Source organism: Arvicanthis niloticus, chromosome 2 (assembly GCF_011762505.2).
Source record: "Arvicanthis niloticus isolate mArvNil1 chromosome 2, mArvNil1.pat.X, whole genome shotgun sequence".
Taxonomy (NCBI): Eukaryota; Metazoa; Chordata; class Mammalia; order Rodentia; family Muridae; genus Arvicanthis; species Arvicanthis niloticus.
The window spans coordinates 55,875,957-55,896,339 of record NC_047659.1 but is presented as its reverse complement, the minus strand read 5'-3'; the positions used below and the strand labels follow the sequence as shown (position 1 = coordinate 55,896,339).

At 38.7% G+C, this 20,383-nt stretch overlaps 1 protein-coding gene across 1 annotated transcript; it reads right to left on the bottom strand.

Annotated features, from left to right (window-relative positions):
* Positions 1-3,415: 3,415 nt before the first annotated feature.
* Positions 3,416-18,612, bottom strand: Dusp19 (dual specificity phosphatase 19). Its single transcript, XM_034495263.2, has 4 exons — positions 18,220-18,612; positions 14,749-14,795; positions 11,815-11,967; positions 3,416-7,027 (listed from the first exon to the last, which is right to left on the bottom strand). Exons 1-4 carry the CDS (start codon positions 18,440-18,442, stop codon positions 6,797-6,799), a joined length of 654 nt encoding a protein of 217 aa, XP_034351154.1. The 5' UTR covers positions 18,443-18,612; the 3' UTR covers positions 3,416-6,796.
* Between the last annotated feature and the right edge of the window lie 1,771 nt (positions 18,613-20,383).

Genomic DNA, 20,383 nt, shown 5'->3' with positions numbered 1-20,383 from the left:
TTTGACCACTCTGGGGAAAATGTTAGTAATGACTGGGAGACAGTAGTTTCTTCCTGGACAGGCAATACAACAGTGCCATCGGGTTAGAGCTGGCTGTCATATCTTCACATTAATGAGTCCAACATTGAATGACAGATTCCTAGAATTCAATTTTGCTTGGTTTGTTTGAGACCTGTTTTCTCTGTATAGTCCTGGCTGTCCTGGAACTCACTATGTAAACTAGGCTGGTCTCGCTGACTCTGCCTCCAGAGTGCAGGAATTAAAGGTGTGCATCACCACCACTCAGCCAGAATTAAAATTTTAAAACCATTTACATGTTCAATTTACTTTTAAAAAAAAAAGTGTGCTGAGTGCAATGCTGTACACCTTTAATCCCTGCACTCAGGAGGCAGAGGCAAGTGGATCTCTGCAAGTTCAAAGTCATCCTGGTCTGTACATAGTGCGTTCCAGGAGAACAAGAGCTACATAGACCCTATCCACTACACCCCACCCCAAAAAATACATAGATAGATATAAATTTTAAAATGAGTCTGGGTTGTACATTCCAAAAGGTGCATATCTTGATCTTATACATACGAATGACTGTTTACTCAACAATAGTCTTTACAGACACAAAAGCTGTGTCTGTAAAGTTTGTGCTGGATCACCAACTAATTGATAACTTAAAGCATCACAAAAAAAATTTTTGAGGCCAGAAATCCAAACTATGTTTTAAAGGGCTCCTATCAAGGCAGAAAGAGGACTGGTTTATTTGGAGATACAAGAGGAACATGTATTTCCTTCCACTTTTTTTAAAGACTATACTTGTCATTCGGCTGCTAGCACCACACCTGTCCAGTCAAAGCCAGAGGCATAGCATTCTCACCCCCCTCCCACTTCTTCCTAAAGCTATTTTCATGTGACTAACACCACCATAGTGACACATGTCTCTCTGCCTCCTGTCTAATGGTTCTTAGGGCTCACTCTCAACCCAAATGACCTATTTGATGTCAATAATCACATCAGTAAAACACTTGTGGATGTGTTGGAGAAAGGGGCCATTATCTTTTCTTTCTTATTCTCATTTAATCAGTAAATATATGAAAAAATAATTACAAGTTAAAATGAATATTGAACAAAGAATAATTATCTGACATAACTTATTTGATACTATTTTGCATGTTTGAATATTTTTCTTTTAAAGATTTATTGAACGTATACAGCGTTCTGCCTGCATGTACGCCTGCAGACCAGAAGACGGCATCAGATCTTATTATAGATGGTCATGAGCCACTATGTGGTTGCTGGGAATTGTACTCAAGGACCTCTGCAAGAACAACCAGTGCTCTTAGTCTCTGAGCATCTCTCCAACCCAAGATTTTTCAATCATAAGCTATGTACTTTAGTTCTATCAGAAGTGCTTATTATCATAAACAAAGACTCGGGTTTTTTTTATGTAATGAGAGTTTTAAAACTTGGATTATCTTATTTGAGAAACACTTGTCACTCTTGGAGATTTTTGTTTGTCTGGTTGGTTGGTTGGTTGGTTGGTTGGTTTGGTTTAGTTTGGTTTGGGAGTTTTTGGTTTTTAGAGACAGGGTTTCTCTGTGTAGCCTCGGCTGTGCTATAACTCAATCTGTAGACCAAACTGGCCTCCAACTCAGAGATTTGCCTGCCTCTGCGTCTGCCTCTAGAATGGTGGGATTAAAGATGTGAGCCACCACTGGCCAGCTTAGATTAGCATCTTAATTACAATGCTTGTCTTTCTCTTTTCTCCTCTGAACCTGTTGAAGGAAATGCCACATAGACTTCCTCCACATCTATTCTGAATTACTAGTTTACTCAGGATGTGAGAGCTCAACAACATGCTGGTTTGTACTCTAGATTTTCAAGCTTAGACGGAGAACTCTTTCTTCAAAGCATGGTGCACATGTCTAAGCAACACAGGGGTACTGCTCTAGTTACAGAAAAATACAGGAACTGTTCAAGTCAGACTGACTCAGGGTTCTTGCCCACCAGCCTGTCATTTAACAGTATAGGAAACACAGGTGAGAAACTTGGTCTACAAAGAATTCAACTTGAAAATTAATACAAGGCTGGATGTACAAGAACTTTCTTCTAAAATCAAGTTTTGAAATTTCAGAAATACATCTGTCTAAATGTATTCATCTTTCATTGATACAGTGGTTAAACTTTGTTTATCTATCACATATACTTGTAATTTGTCAGCTTAATTAAATCTCTATTAACATATTCATATACAAATATAAAATTAAGTTCTTAAGATAACTGTCTATTTTGTAATTATATAAAAACATAATTTTTTAAAAGTCAAAGTAGGGGCAGAGAGATGGCTCAGTGGTTAAGAACATCTGCTGCTCTTCCAAAGAACCAGAGTTCCATTCCCAGCACCCACACCAGGCATCTCACAGCCACCAATAACTCCAGCTCCAATGGAATCAGAGACCAGAGCTGTGGGCACCTGCACTCACATGCACTTATCATACACATACATAGAATTAAAAATAATTTAAAAATTAGAAACAAAAACAAGGAGAAAAGATATCCACCTTTTGCAAGACTTTAGGAAAAAGATGGAATTTGTCTTCCTCAGCCAGAGAGCAAAGGGAGGAAACATCATGCCTGTGCTTGTCAACTCTGCCTTTGGCAGCTTACACATCACGGGCTGTCATCCACCTAGACTGTGACGTTACATAATGCACTCACATGACTTCACAGTGGCCAAGATCAAATGATCTCCACAAGTTTCATGATTTAAAGCACAAGGACTACCTCAACAAAAATACAAACTCCACAGTTGGTAATGTATTTTGGGGCTCTATAAACAATAATAGCAGAAGCTGTATCTCTAAGTGTCTTTGAATAAACACGGTTGGTTACAAACAGAAACTTGGCGGTTTGCTGGTGATCTCATTATTGGAAACAACTGACAGAGAAGACAAAGCCAGACATCAGTGAAACATGAGCTCAGCTAATTTGCCTGCTCGTTTTTTAACCAACTAAATGGATCCTTTTGCTTTTTTGAAAGCAAAGAGTAATTTTCAGACTTAAATAACTTTCCTGTGCAATGTTGTCTCCTGGTCTTGTATTCAAATACCAGTTAGGTTTAATTGGATATGATAAAGGCTCAGAGAATTTATAACTGTCAAAACAGACTTCAGGGGAAAGAGAGTCTTGACAGAGTTACATCTGGAATTTACCTGGAGGGAACGTGTTCACATGTTCAAGAGGGAGAAGAAAGGATGACTGACAGGAAACAAGAATTGTGGTGATAAGTATGCTATTTTCTATAATTTTGTTTGAAATTTTCTCTCATCTTTTAAACACACCCAAATTCTAAGATATTCAAAAGTCATACATTTTTGTCTCCACTTATGTGAGAACTATTAGTGAAAAATCAATGAAGCAATTACTGTTTGCCTGATAATTACTTTTATTTAGCAAACAGGTATTTTGCGGAGGACTTTGAACAGTTAATAATCGGGGTACTGGTAAGTCTAGGATTTAGTTTATTCATCTGAATCATAGACAGTTTAGTGTCGACCTTACATGTAATACATTGGTTTATTCACCCCCAAAAATGTATGTTATTGCCTTATCAGTAATTCAGCAAGTTACATAGCAACACTTCTCCCATCACTTACTCTACCAAACTGATCTTTCCAAGGCCAACAGTAACCTCCATGATGCTGAGCCCAGACACTTCCAGTGCATATTTATGACATGTAAGGTCTCAGTATCGTCTGTTCTTATTTAGTACGCAGTTTGAAGACCTTCTTGGTTCCTCTGACAGTGTGCTTTGACTGCTTTCTTCTCTCTCTGGCCATATCTCTTTTCTTGGCCCACCCTCCATCTAGCCACTAAACATAGTTGTTCTACAAGGCCCAATTTTAGTACCTTTAGTTTTACTCTAAACTTTTTCTTGTGATGCTATCCATTTCTGCTGCCAATTCATACCAGTGCCCAAATGTACCCCCACCAAGTTACCCTTTTGACGTACTCACTTGACCTGGGTATCTCAAATCAAATATAAAGGGCCAACTTAGAAACAAATATTTATCCCAAAGAATGGCACCACCAGTTCTCTAATTATTAAAGCTGGAAACCTTGGGATAATTTTTGAAAACTCCTTTTTTCAATAAAATTCAACGCCAAAGCTTGTAAGTTTTAGTCTGTAAATATTTTTCAGAGTATCCACTTCTTTCCTTTTTGTAAGATTTATTTTTTTTAAAGATATATTTGGGCTGGAGAGATGGCTCAGTGGCTAAGAGCACTGACTGCTCTTCCAGAGGTTCTGAGTTCAATTCCCAGCAACCACATGGTCACTCACAACCATCTGTAATGGGATCTGATGCCCTCTTCCTGTGTGTGTGAAGACATATACATTAAATAAATAAATGTTTTTTAAAGATATATTTATTATTTTATGTATGAGTACACTGTAGCTGTCTTCAGACACACCAGATGAGGGCGTTGGATTCCACTATAGATGGTTGTGAGCCACCATGTGGTTGCTGGGAATTGAACTCAGGACCTCTGGAAGAGCAACCAGAGCTCTTAACCGCTGAGCCATCTCTCCAGCCCTGTAAGATTTATTTTTATTATTTCAATTATGTGTAGGTGTGTGTGTGTGTGTGTGTGTGTGTGTGTGTGTGTTGTGTGTGTTTGTGTGTGGGTATTTGCAAGTGTGTGCAGGTGCCTGTCCAGCCAAAGGCTGGTCATATAACCTGGAACTGGAGCTGCAGTTACACACTGCTGAGTTACCTGATGATTGTTCTGGGAACCATACTCTGGTCCTCTGACAGGGCAGTGAGTGCTCTTAACCACTGAGCCTTCTCTCTAGCTTCCACTTCCTTCCATCTTTACTGTATCAAATAAATCTAGAGTTGCCACTAGAAACCTGGACCTAACCTCCTTGCTGGTCTTGCTTTTCTTCCTAACTCACTCTAGGTAATACAATCAGATCAAACCTTTAAACGAACACTCTAAAGATTAGTATACAGCTCAGTATACAGCGCTTGCCTAGCATGCAAGAAACCCAGCACCAACCACCTAACCTGGGCTTAGTGGCCACAACAGCAAGTCGGAGCCTACCTCTTACACATTAGACCCCGTTGAATGAACTACCATTTCTTAAAGCTGGAGAGATGGTTCAGTAGTTAAAAGCACTGGCTGTTCTTCCAGGTCCTCAACTCGATTCTCTGTACCCACATGGCAGCTCACAGCTGTCTGAAATTCCAGTCCCATAAAATCCATGCTGGCCTCCAAAACTCCCACTTGACATGCCAACTGTCCACCTTCACAAACAGCATCTCATGGCCTCCAGCTCACCGCTCCCCCATCTCAGCACTTCCATTTTTCCAATGTTCAGTGCTCCCCCTCAGTCCTTGGCCTTTACATACATTCTTGACTCAATTCTGAAAAATCTGCCACAGCCCACTCACCTTCAGTCAACGCCCACTTATCTTTTTAGAACTTATCACAAATGTCACTCAAAAGGCATGAAAGAATTCCCTCATAACTAGATAAAGTTAAGATTTGCAGTATGTACTTACATAAGATTTTAAAAGATTTGTGTGTGTGTGTGTGTGTGTGTGTGTGTGTGTGTGTGCGTGTGTGTGTGTTGCTGCTGATAGAAATCAGGGCCTTTTGCAAAGTAAGCATGCACTCTACCACTTGATCTGCAATCCCCTGCCCCAAATTCAAAGCCTTGGAGCAAATTTTTAATGTACTTAGTTCAATTTGGTTAATAGAAACATTAAAGAAAAAAAATAGCTCTTCTAAGTATTCTTCTAGGAAATAGTGTGTATAATGTTAACCGTCCCAATAATGTTTACAATTTTTATAGCTTCATAATTTTTTCCTAAAAATGTTTTCTAGCAGAATACTGAAATATAAAATAGATCAATCTTAAGATTACACCTTTAAAAATTGTCTCTCGCTATAAGGCAATTTTAGGGATCCAAGAAAACCAAAAGAGTATGACAGGTGACCATAAACAGAACACTTAGCACCCAAGTTAAAAACCTTGAATCGTGGGGGGAGTGGGTGGGGAAACCACCCTCTCAGAGGCAAAGGGGAGGAGGGATGGGGGCAACATTTGGAATGTAAATAAATAAAATAATTTAATAAAAAAGTTGAAGTTAAAAAAAACAACAGTATAAATGATAACACCTAATTTTAAAAAATCATAAAATCTTCAGCGTATCTACACAATCATTTGAAGAATACAAGAGAAATATTTGTAATAGGACAAAATTTAAAAGTCAAAAATAACCATTATATAAATGTTTATATAAGCCTTTAGATTCTGGTACTCTTGGGGGGGTGGGGGGCTAAAGGTATTATTTTTAACCTTAAAATATTCTCAAAACTTTTACTTCCCTTTGAAATGGTAAGTCTTCACTTAGTAAGTCTATCATCACTTCCAAGGTTCTCAGTACAGAAAGCAAATGAGAGAAGGAGTTAAAAGGCTTCATGGCTTATTTTTCTGACTCTAACGAAGGTTCTTAGGTTTAACCTTTCTCTTACACAAATCAGGGACTCACTGACTTGATAATACACTATTTTCTTTTAGAACTCAAAGAATCACTTAACCAGATATTGAAATAACAAGGAAAAGGTAAAAACATAAAAATGTATTACTTCAGGGCGACAAAAGTAACTTCCATTTCCACTGGTAAAAGACAACAGAAAAGGGAAGTTTGACAAGTTTCCTTCCAAAACACAGGCAAGAGGACCGAGGCCGCTGCAGACGAGGCCGATGCAGAGCCGCTTGCCTCTGCTAGAGTACTGATCACGGACCATGGACCGAGTCCACTGGGGGCACTTCATTGTGCTCTTTGCCCACTTGGTAAGTGCGGAGTTGTTCCATGAAGCCGGGATTCGGACATATCGATGGTCTTGCCTCTTTCACCAATGACAACGCCCTGGTGAAAGCGAGTTCCTCAGAACTCATAAGGAAGCCGATGACAATCGCAGCAGCCCTGGAAACCCCTGCGTTACAGTGAACAAGAACCACGCCATCCTGAAACGCCATCAAACAAAATTCATATGAGACACCTGAGAATGCACACATTCTTAGTAGACTACAAAGTAAATGACTTGTCTATATATTTACCAGAATAGATTTCATTGCAAAAAACTTTGGGAAAAAAAATTGCATTGAAAAAAAAAAAAAAAAGTCATCCAGCACCTGCTCTTGCCCAGGACTGTAATGTGGTTGGAATTCTGGAATGGAACCTTTTACAGGACTCAAGTGATCTAGCCCAATACACACAAAAGCCTAACTAACTTACCATGTATATAAATAACTGGTGTCACTGGCTTGAATATCTATATACTGAATGGCAAGGGAAAAAAAATATGCCCTTAGGAATATTATTCTGTAAGAAAGTAAATTAAAAAATGTTTTTAACTCATCAGTAAATGATGGCATGGACAGCTTTTAACAACATGGAGTGGAAAAGGTAACTAGATACCGGCAGTGAGGTCAGTAAGTGAAGAGCCTCTCAGGTAACCTGTTAACGATACTTTACAAGGGAAATGAACACAATGTGGGTGGATGCTGATGCAGGCAATATTGTATTAATAATGAATGCAGTAGATCTGATGGGTCAGCACTGATACAGCCTGGCCTAGGGCAGGTTTTTAAAAAGTTAATGATCTGTAGTGAATGGAGCACACATCACAGAATCAAACTCTTCACCAACTTTGTTTCTCTTCATTTGGTACAACATAGAAAAGGGACAGGAGGAACTACCATATTATCCCCCAAGCACAAGTCACACTACTGTTGTTTTGGGTCACTTGGCTACTTTAGGTTTACAAGGCAGCTTCCTCACATCTGTGTATCTGTGGTAAAATTTCTTTCTTGACCCATTATATCAAACTTGCAAGTGTATCTCTTCTAAAGAATGATTAGCAACAAAATAACCAATACTTTAAAATTTCTTACATCAACAAGTCTACTTCAAATGTTTTCTTATACTATGATTCATTTTCCAGTTTTGTTTTTGCACAAGGAAAGGGAAATAATGTTCCCTATATACATCTATATATCAGGAAACGTTCTCACTTTAAAAAAATTTTTTATTTTTAAAAACAATATGTGTCTGTGAACACACACACACAGTGTGTTTATGCACATACAGGTGCAGTGCACAGGGAAACCAGAAGAGGGCTTCTGGAACTAGAGAAGGTTGTGAGCTGCCTAGGCCTAGCCTTTTGTGTGTGTGTGTGTGTGTGTGTGTGTGTGTGTGTGTGTTCTGCTTTTTGCAGAACTGAGAATTAAATCTACAGCTTTTACACACTAGGAAGCGCTCCATCCCCAGTACTTTTCCTTGTTAACTTTTCATTTTAAGGCAGGTTCTCCCTAAGTAGCCCAGGGTGGTTCTGAACTCACCCAGTACTTCTCAGACTTCTCAGTCCTCCAGGCTCAACCTATTTTTTTTCACTTTGTACCAACAGCTAACTTTTTAAGGCTTAAAATGTTTAAAAATTATATTACAACATAAAAATTACTAATGTATGTTACTCAGTTCAAAACAAATCTCCAGATATCAAATTTGCCTGTTTGAAAATATTAATATTTTCTTTTCACTATGTTATATAACTACTCTTCTTTTTTAAGATTCATTTTATTTTATGTATATTGCCTGCCTGCATGCATGTGCACCTTGTGTACGAAGTACCTTCAGGTCAGGTGTTGAATTCCCTAGAACTAGAGTTCCAGATGGTTATGAGGTACCATATGGGTGTTGGGAACTGAAGCTGTGTACTCTGAAGGAACATGTGCTCTTAAGAACTAAGCCAACCCTGCAGCCCCAATAACTACTTTCTATAGCTTGTAAATTACTTCCTTCCTATTTTTTAAAACGTATTCTGTAGGAATCCTATTGTCCTTGAAGGTATTTGTAAAAGAATAGTTGGATTTTTTTTTTTTTTATTTCTTGTTTTCAGAGCTAAATACAATGAAACAAACTTTCCCTTTACCCTTACTACTATGCTACATCGGACAGACCTTTATCTCTTCTTGGTGCAGGTGACCCTGGCTCTTGTCCTAAGAAGACTGCCTTTTCACAAGTGAGATAAGAGAGAACTGTTTTGCCCATCTTTGTATCTGTAGCATTAAGTTCAAATCTTTTTTAAGATTTACTTAGAGATAAACTTAAAAGTAGTAGGAATTCTGTAAACTTTTGCTAAGTAAATAAATCAATTTAGTGTTCACTTCTGTGAAGAAATCTTGTTACACTAAAAGTTCAAATTAAGGGAAGATGAGATGTCCAGTAGGTAAAGACACTGACTGTCAAATTTTCCGGCCTCATCCAGGGAAGGGTCTTGGTAATACAGACACTCATGGCCAGTCAACATGCAAAAAATAAGTGTCTGTGCAGTGCCCAGTCATAAATGGAACAAGTATGTAATAAGCCCTCCCCTGAAGGCTCCAGGAATATTGTGGAAGACGGGGCAGGAAGACTGTAAGGGCCAGAAGTCGAAGGTGGGTGCAATAGTGTCTTCTGAACATGACAGGACTGCTGCACTCATTAACCCACTGCAGCCAAGGCTGCCTGCACAAGATCAAGCCAGTCAACACTCTAGCAGGGGTGGGGAGGGCTCAAGTCTTAACCCAGCTTAAGTTATTAACAGTTGACTGGTACTAAGGAAGGGTCGGTTTTCTTTATACGTGTAGGTTAGCTATGTTCCAATGGGTGCCCCGTACCCATTTTTATATGGACAGTACTAATTGGACCCAGTGAGTTATTTAAAAAACAAAAGAGGACATGAATTTGAGAGGGGGATGTGGAAGGATCTTAGAGAGTTGGAGAGGGGAGACATATGGTTAAAATACATTGTATCCATGTATGGAATTCTCAGACTAAATTTAAAATGCTATATTAAAAATAAAATTAAAAAAAATAATTAAATACTTCCAAACTCTGTCAATCAGCAAAGCAAGACTTGGGTACAACCTCATTATCATGCTAAAGTCTGACTGCAAGCACCTGGCAGCACAGGTCACTTTGACACCATTCATGACTGTACAGACATGGTGCTGTAGTTTCAATATGCTTTGAGCATGTTCCCTGAAGTTAATGGTTTCAAAGCTTGGGTTCATGTTGCAAGGTTAGGAGCTGATGGCACCCTGGGCTGTGTAGCTCTCTTTTGCTACTGTGTGGATTCTTCTTTCTTCCACCCTTCTCCACCTCTTTTCTTCTGCTCTTTCAACCTCCCAACATTAGAGTTGAAAAAAAGGATGAAATAAAGTCAGGGTGGCATTATCTTTAGACTGCTTCCTGCTGATTCAGGATGTTGATTTCCTAGGGGGAAATCTGGTCTTCCCTGTGAAGATAACTAATTTCTCCTTCTTCTGGTTCCTTCTTTGCACATGACTACTTAACAAACCACAATCAACAACAGTCAATCAACAACCCACACCACCTCTCAGGGCCCTAGCTTTTATATACCCTCTGAAAAGTCCCCAGAATTCCAACTGTAACACAATTGCAAAACTATCTGCAGCTGGCAAAAATCACGCCCCAGCTAGAGCACAAGGCAAATCATTGCTGTGCAGCAGTCCCACATCCCCACACCTGAGATTAAAACAAAAACATATTCTTACATTTCTATGGTTTTTAAAGAAATCAAAATTCCAAAATTGTCACTCCTTCGTGGAAGGCAGTAGCACAGTTACCATGAAGCTCCTGATTAGTTATTAGGGGAGGAAATTTTTATATAAACCCCACCCATAATCTTGACTGTGGGTGTGATACTGCTAACAAAAACAAGTCTGTAAGTATGAATTCTCTGATACTATTCTGTGTTAAAGATGTATACATATTCTATATATAATAGCTAAAGGAATTAATTAGAAAATTATAAATTTAATTATAATAAGAATGTAAAAAAAGAAGTACTTATTGACAAAAACAAATTCATTTCAATATACAACTTAGGTAATAACCATCCTAGAAGCCCTGCCTATCAGAAAATTGATGTAGATGAAAAATTAAGATTAAAATAATATACTGTGTTGGTCTTCTAAAATCACAAAACCAGCACACAGGTCTTGATTAGCATTCCATATGATCTCAGTATAAAAATATGCATTCTTCCTTAAAATTCTATGGTTTAAAACACTTGAGGGCAGGAGATATGGTCCAATTGGTTCAGTAACTTACTTGGTTTGAAAGCCCTGAGTTCCATTCCAGTGCAACATAAAAACAGGCATGGTAATGCACACCTATAATACCAGCACCCAGATAGTGGAGGCAGGAGGATAAAAAGTCCAAGAAAATCCTTAGCTTCAACAGCAAGTCTGAAGCTTAACCTAAGGTACATGAGACCCTGCCTCAATAAATACATCAATAAAAATGTAAACGCACAGATACACAGTCTCTGTGTCTTAGTCATTAAAATGAATGAATATTCCTCATCATGAATACACTCACAAGACTAGAGCAGACTGTACCCTTTGGTCCATCTGGTTTCTTACGAATCAATCAGAATATAGGTCCCCATACAGCCTCCAAGGATATTTACACTTTTGCAGAGAAAAATTAATTACATGAGGGAGTTTATCTCCTAGTGTTTCTTGGAAGGAACTCAGAACAAAACTAGATTAAAATAAAAAGTAAACTGCTCATTAAGAAAGAAAAGCCAATTAGAGAATGAAAACCTTAAGGATTTAGTGAGTATTACTGGAGGGAAGTTTTCACAATGGCTCTTCACAAATTCATTGCAAAATGTACAAGACTGGGTGTAGTTCTATGTTTTTGAATTCCCACTTCTGAACTGTATCAAAATAAACCTTACCTTCAGTTTTGCTTGCTCAATAAACTCAAAACATTCTGGAAAATAAGACAGGATATTGGTTTCAGGCACATCCAGTATAGAAATGGTCTTATACGTAAACTCAGTGAGGAAAGCATTTTCAACGCCATATGCAACGTTGAGAATATGAGTCACCTTAAAGGAAAGAAAAAAAGATGAATTTTAAGCTCTATGAATCAGATGATCTAAAAATAGACTATAATGTTAATTTCTGTAATTAGAATAATCAGAAATCTAATGACTCACTGAATGATACATCTTTGTGCCCTTTCCTCTGCCTCATCCCTCACCAGCAGTTCTCTTTTGTAATACATGCACAGCCCTTTTGTTGTACCCCAACTCAATGAAAATACAGACCAGGTTGAGCTTACTAACATAAGCACTGAGTGAACAATGACCTTGGCAGAAAGTAGTTAAAATTACTGGGGGAAAACAAAACAAACAAAAGACCCCTCAGTGCATACCCATTAAAAAAAAAACAAAACAAAAACAAAAACAAAAAACAAAAAACAAAAAAACCTTTGGTGACAAAGGGGTGGGTTTTGGTTGGTAGGCTGGTTTGATTTTTTTTTTTTCTTTCTTTGTTTTTGGTTTTGGTTTTTTGTTTTTTCCTGCAGTGAACCACAGGTGGTAGAGTTGATGAGGGACCCAACCTAAAAGATTTTTTTTTTTTTCCTATAAAGCCTACCTATACTACTCAGGTAGAAAACTGTTTATTGATGCTGGCCTTGGGATGGGCTGGCCTTTATACTAGGAATAGTAAGAATAGTTGGCTTCTCCTCAGCATAATTAAGAGGGAAACTGTGTGGAGAGCAAGCAGGATCTAATAGAGATACCCTTGTTTCCCACCCCAACAGTGAGAAGCTGAATGTGGACACATGTGCCATTAAAACAGGAGCAGTGACAACAACAACAACAAACAGCCTTGCCAATGCAGAGGGTTTTCAGATTCTATCTGCCACATTATCCTGAATAGCACTGATCTGTTGGTGGAAATAAGGCTGAAACTTTCTTTCGTTTTGTTGAATTGTTGGTGTGCAAGGGTCCAGGCATTCTCACGTGTTTATACAACTAAGGGCCATCATTTCTCATTATCAGGTGGGAATAAGTGTAATAAAACAAAGAGAAGCTAGATTAAACACAGCTCAGTAAATTGGCAGGCACAAGTATCAGACTAGCTAATGAACTGATCAGATATTATCCTTTCAGAAATAATTGCAAATAATTATCCCGTCACATTTTTATCCTCCATTTGATCGATTTTTGTTCCCCTCAGAGCTGTGGGTGACAAGGTCTTAGTGGTGATAATATAAGGCAGACAGTGGTGGGAGCTAAGAGGCTAAGAAAGTGGACTCCAATGGGAGGAAGAGATCACCCAGTGTACCACTTGTCTCAACCCACACCAGTGTGTGGAGAGGAGAGGTGGCAGTTGTGCATAGCTATTCTCCCAGCCTGAATGCTCTTCACGTCTATATCAGGGTTGGCAGTTACGAGGTCTCAGTGAGATGAACACATTCTCAGAGAAATCAACTCATGAGAGCTGCCCTACCAGTCTCTTGCTGCTTTGTTTGATTCTTTTAGAGGAGACAATCTCCTCTGAAAGTGTTACATGGCAGCCTTTACATCTCCCAGTCAGATCTCACCATCTTACTTATACCCTTTCTTTCTGCCTTACTCCAGTAAATGATACATTCCTGCATCCTTTGCAGGCTCTTCCCAGTATGTGCACCTGGAACCATGCTACTATTTCTGCACTTTTCTCTAGTTACTTCCCAGTATCTTCTATTTCACTCTCTAATGGTGGCCTTAAAACATACTCAACGCCTTCCCGGTGCCACCCAATTTCTCTTACTTGCAGTTCTACTGCTGAGAGAGATACCATGACCAAGGCAACTCCTAAAAGAAACCATTTAACTGGGGTCTTGCTTAGAGTTTGGCAGCAGCCAGCCAGCCATGGTGCTGGGGCAGTAGCTGAAAGCCCACATCTGATCCACACTGAGAGAAGGTGTGAGATTATGCCTGGTACGGGCTTTTGAAATCTCAAAGCCCACCCCTAGTAAGACATCTCCAACAAGGCCAAGCATCCTAATCCTTCCTAAACAGTCCAGCAACTAACTAGGAACCCCCTCACCCTATAATTAATCAATCACTGAACTGTGAGGATTTGGACATCTAAGAATATCTCAAATCCACTACTATCATCATCTCTGAGAGTAATACAATAACTTCACAGTTGGCCTCCCCATCTTTAGCTCAAACAATTCCCACAATCTCCTGCTTCTAATGAGAAATCTTTTTTTTTTTTTAGATGCACAGGTAATCCTGTTATTTCCCTAGATAAAACCTCTCGTTGGCTTTCTGCCATGTTTTGGATCATGTTCAAACAACCTGCACTGGTTTACCTGGCCCTCCATAGTCTGTTTTATGCTGACCCCTCTCACTCAAACCCTTCACTCTCACACTGTTTTCTGAACTCCATTTCTGTCCCTGGAAACGTCAGCCTTTCTCTTCTCTAGCTTTGGGGTATCTACACACCCCATCTCTTCTATCTGAATAATCCTATGTCTGTTCCTTTTTCAACCCCCTCAGAGAAAAACTGAAGATCTGTGACAAGCAGAGATGAGGGAAAGTCTGCCCTGCTGCTTCAGCAGAGGCAAGAAATAAGCAAGCGTGGCCAAAGTCGAGTTCATGAGAGTCTGAAGGAACCTGAGAAGAACACAAAACTGAAAGGATGGATTTCAGGTCTGTATATTTAAAGTAGACACAATTATTTCGGCAATGCTACTAAAACGATAGCCCAAATGATACAGATTAATCAAAATTATGCAAAAGTGAGCAATACAATTCTTTCCATGGAAGAATGGACATCTTCCTGTATGTGGTGCCAAAGCTCAAATATCTATTTTCTCCATTTACCTTGTGCTTTCTCAGCAGCTCCAGATCATGAGCAGCATCCTGTGACCCTGAGGAAATAAGTCATATTACCTTGAACATAAATAACAATCATGAGAACTTTGTGTAATGATTCTCTTAAAAAATCACAACAGCGGGCGGATCAACATGGGAGGACATCAGTTCAGTTTTTGGAAGGGAAATTTGCTGATATTCATCATGGAAAATTATCTTTTATAATCTATGGACTTTCCCATTTTGAATAATTTATACTAAAGTTATAGGTGTTGCAGTGTCTCAGAATGTTTAACACATAACAAATAAAAACAAAAAAGGCAAGCAAAACAATTCCAAGTCCAACAGAGGTGCTCAGATAAATAAAAGATAACCATAATGAAATCTGTACCGAAAAATGTACCACTAGAAATAAAAATTAAAATAGGTAAGGCATGGGACACATGTTCTCAATATATTAGGAAATAAAATGTGCTTCAGGGGCTTGGAAAATGGCTCAGTGGGAAACGTACTAACACAGGACCTGAGTTTAGATGCCGAATACACACATAAAATCCAGGCATGCTGTGAAATAATAAAAAACAAAAATACATATTGCTGAATAACAAAGTACACTAAATAAAACATTAAACATGGGGTTATAATAAATAACCCTGTCTTTTATAAAAAAAAAAAAAAAGGGGTATTAAAAAGTTCAGGGCAGCTAGTGAGGGAACACTTCGTAGCTTTGAGGTTCACGGGCTCCCACCCACGCACTGTGCACCACTAGTGCACCATCTCTTTCTATTGAAGATGGCTTTCTACTCTCCCACATGTGAAGACAGGCTTTTGTTATGCAAATCCCTACCCAAGAATGACAAGAGAATAGCCGGTTTCACAAATGACCAAAAGGACATTCACAATAACGGATTTCGAGAATTTTACTTTTCTGTGGCTCTATTTCCATAAACAATGCTTCCCCCTCCCCTTCCATATCTAGGAATCAGCCAGCTTCTCTCACGTGATAACCAAGGGGCCACAGGTGCACAGTGATTCCAAGCTGAGAGGTTCTGTACTAAGCCTGATAAGCAGAATGTGTATTCTGCTTCCTTCTGCTTGGAAGCTGGACTTCCAAAATATGAGCATTTGGTAAATATGGATGGTGGGTACAGAAACTGTCCTCTCGCCATCCTGTGACTTTCTATCAGTTTGAAATACTTCATGACTAAAAGGTGATTCTCAGTTTTCTATATAGGAAGTTTTAACTGTGTTGGGGTGGAAAAACAGGTTCACATAAATTTATTCTAGTTTAATAGTTTAGCAAACATATCTTTAAACTAATTATTCTATTCTGTTTTATTTTAAAATAGTAAAGATTATAACATAACTTAAATGAAATTATTTCCCTTTTCACCTCCTACTGACTGCCTTGGTAATTCTCTCTCTGTGTCTCTGTCTCTCCATCTGTCTCTGTCTCTCTGTCTTTGCCTCTCTCTCTCTCTCTCTCTCTCTCTCTCTCTCTCTCTCTCTCTCTCTCTCTCTCTCTCTCTCTCCAAATCTGAAGCAGACAAGTCAGGTCAACTATATTGCAGAAACAGTTGCTGTGCTTTCTAAGTGACTTCCACCAAATTCTGACAATGTTGATATAAACATAAGCGCTGTGTGTTTGGTGTGTTTGTGGTGTTGAGGCAAGTACCCTATCATTGACTCTCACTATGTTGCTCAATCTGATCTCACTCTGGAGCCCAAGCAGGCCTTAAACTAGATTATCCTGCCTCAGCTTCTGGAACAACTCTAATTGCAGCCAATTAAGATTCTTTTTTAAAAATGTATTTGCTTATTTATTCAGTTACATTTTTCTGGTTATTGTGTATATAAGAGAGAAAGACAAAGAGAGGGTGAGAGAGACAAAGAGACAGACAAAGGAGAGACAGAGATAGAGTTTGTGATCAACTGTGGAGGTCAGAAAAGGCTTGGGGGGGGGCTGCAAAGTACATGCATACATATTCTCGTTCTTAGATACAAACAACAAGATCTGAACTACCCACCTTAGCCAAATAATTCACTTAACTTTGTGCTTTTCATTTGGTTAGAAGATGGTAGTTTTCTTTTCTCTCAACTGTGAAATTTATCTGGTCTTATGTATTTAGTCAATCTAAAAACAACGTGTATGACAGTTCTTAAGATACATGGTATAACTTGAGTATTGCCAAAAAAGGAAAAGAAAAATTCACAATGCCAAAACAACCTTATATGATGTCACTTCAATTAAAGCAGATAAGAGCTGGAGAAAGGGCTCAGAGGTTGAGTGCACTTACTGCTCTTGCAATGGACTGAGGTTCAGTTCCCAGCATCCACATGGTAGTTCAACCATCCTGAACTCCAGCTAGAGGAAATCTGATAACCTCCTCTGACCTCCAAGATTACCATGCACACACGTAGTACACATGCATACACGCATGAAACACATGCATACACGCATGAAACACATGCACACAAAATAAACAAACTAAAAAATAATTTAAGCAAATGGTTTTTTGGAAGTTTTGAGAGAACAAATGAATTGGAACACCTAATTTAAACTCTAACCTTAAACAACAAAGTACTATGACAGTGTGCAAGAGTCAGTCAGGCTCGGACCTAATCCCCTTGGATAACTCTGCTATTCACTAAATCTATTGCCTGTGCAAATTACTTACCCAATCTTAATGCCAATTCCTATTTGTGATATGAAGATAATCCCTACTTGAAGATCTTTAAAACAATTGTATGCTGTGTGTAGTTCCTATTGTGGGTATGTCTAACTCCTTGTTCTGTGTCCAAGTGTTAACTTCTCATTCATAAATGCACAACAATGCAGACTTATGGAATTGGCTGGTTTCTAAAGAACTCCATACGAGACCAACAAGATAACAGGTGAGTTCTCTTACAAGCGTGCTTCTTTTGTTATCTGTGGGTGATACTTGTATACGAATTCAGTATTTCCGTATCACAAGAAATAAGACCATTGGGTCCATGGCTATGAAGCAGAAGGCCTGTTTTTTAACACCCAAAGACAGGCACCATAAGCAGATACTGCCATAGGAAGCACGCTCTCACCATCGTTTCAACAGCCAAGGAACCACTTGGGGTTTTTTGTTGTTGTTTTTTGTTTTGTTTTGTTTTGTTTTTTGCATTTTTTTAAAGGATACAGTCTTTTTTACGATACAAGAAATCACAACATCCCATTATTCTTTAAATAAAGATAGAAAAATAGAGGAACATTTCTTATAAAACTCAATAATCAGTTGTCAAAGTGCTACTACATTTTTTAGAAAAATGTTGTGTGGGCAGACACATCCCTACTTTGTTCCTAACCTAAAAAAGAAAACATTTCAACTCCTCATCAGGATAGCTGATAATATGATTGTGCATAGGGGATTAGTATACAGAGGGGAGGCTGGTGGCAAAGGAATCCAGTTAAAGCGTCTCTGCAACACAGTGGCAAGTCAGTCTACTCACCCAGAAGCAACCAGGGCTTAATAACGCCAACTTGCAGGTCCAAGGTAAGGTCCTGCACATAGCCACAACCACTCCCACCGCTGGGCTCTGTTTCCACAACATGAATTGTGGCATCTTTCCAGGTTTCTATAAGTTTCTTTCCAGTTAGCGTGGTCACCCTGGTGCACTGCTTCCTGAGATTATCCCGGGAGAATGCTTTGATTTCTTGGTTCAGGGAGTGCATTACATGAGCGGAGGAGGAAAAGCAGCAAGCACAAAAACAAAAAAACAAAAAAGGCACTGCACTGCTCGTCAGTCACTAGTCACGTAAGGGAGCTGGCCCCTACAGTGATAACCGTCACCTATTAGAGAGAAGCGAATAGCCCAGCCCGCTCTCCCGAACACCGTTGTAAGGCGAATGCTGATTGGCGGCTAAGAAACGGGCGCCGATTGGATGTTGTTTCTCATCCTCTGACGGAAGTTGTGCGTCTTCCGGATTCATTCAGATGCTTTTTTACCCGGGTGTGCCTTCACTCTTGGTTTATAATCCTAGCTTTATTTTGGACCCGGGAGCATATTTATTTCTAAGACTCATTTGGAAAGAGCTGACCTCTCGTGGCTTTCCAAGGGCAGTGATTTTTTTTTTCTGGAAATGTTCGATTGGTTACGGAGATGACAGTGAAGACAGCCGCTGACCCCACGGCCTTTTCCCACCCTGGTGTGAGACTCCTGTGGCTCACAAAGGCCAGGGGCTGCTCCTCACTTCCTCTGCCCTCTTTTTTCTCTCTGCTGTTACTCCTAAAAGAAACATTGACTAGATAAAAACCACTGAGTCTGTTAGGCTCCAACGGAATAGAATCTACATTAAAAAGTCGTTTTAGGTATACGTTTCTACAGACTAGCAAGGGTTAAAATGTATGTGTATTCTGACTTTTCCACGCCTTATACGAAAACAATGGTAGTAATTCTATACGTAGTTGGGAGATGCATAAATATTTACCTAACAGATGAATAGAATGACAATTCTGCCTGCAAAAAAATTGTTTTTTGCAAACGGGAACTTCACTATTTCTTCAACTGAAATTTTCCTTATTAACCCTTACTAAAATGCAATTTTAAGATACTTTAAGTATAATGTATAACGTTTTAAGATTTAGAAAAAAAATGTATTCTTCAGCACTGCATACAAACATTTTGTTGCTTTCAAAACCTTCTGACATTAAAGTAAGTTTATGGGCTGAATTTTTGTGCCCCTTCAAAATGAGTTGTAATTATGAGCCCAAGTGTTCAGATATTTGGAGATAGGACTTCTGGGGGATAATTAGCATTATATTAAAACATATGGCAAGATTAATGGCTTCATGAACTCTTCCTCCCTTACTGACAAAGTACTCTACTTCCTTAATGCCAGACGAAGGATTAAGGAAGGAAGTTAGGAGAAGTGGGTGTCAAGGAAGAGGAACAAACACACCAGGAGCCTAGCATGGGCCAGCACCTTGATTTTGGACTTCTAGGCCTCCAAACCACAAGAAATAAATTTCTCTTGTTTAAGTTACACAGTTTATAGTTGGTTTTTTTATATATATATATAGTTATGGACACCTGAGATGTGAACCAAAGTTTTTCTCCTTCAAATGGAGTTATCTGCCCACAATACCTACTGGGAATTCCAAAGTGAACTGTAAATTGTTTGCTTCATTTAGTTGACCACAGGCTCCTAAGAAACAACTCTAACCATAAATCAATCCATGTATCTATCTAACAATGAACACTTACTGTATGCTCAGCACTCTGTTAACAACTTCTGCACACTTAATGATATGCACTTGGCATATAACAATATTTTAGATATTACATCATTTTACTTTACCACAAAGCATATATATACATGTGTATATATAGTTTACCACTGGGGAAACATGGTTTCTTTGTTATGGAATGCTTCACAAAATAACAGTAACTATATTAACAAATATTAATAGTAATATTTAATAGTAATAGTAATATTTGAGGGCATTAACAGTAATGCCCTCAAAATAACATTAACTATATTAACAAATATTAATTGAACAGGGTGTTGCATGGATTAAACATATTAGTGATTAACTCTGAGTAACCAATAATGTATCAGTGTCATATTCAAAAAAGAAATAAGCTGGGCAGTGGTGGTACACATCTTTAATCC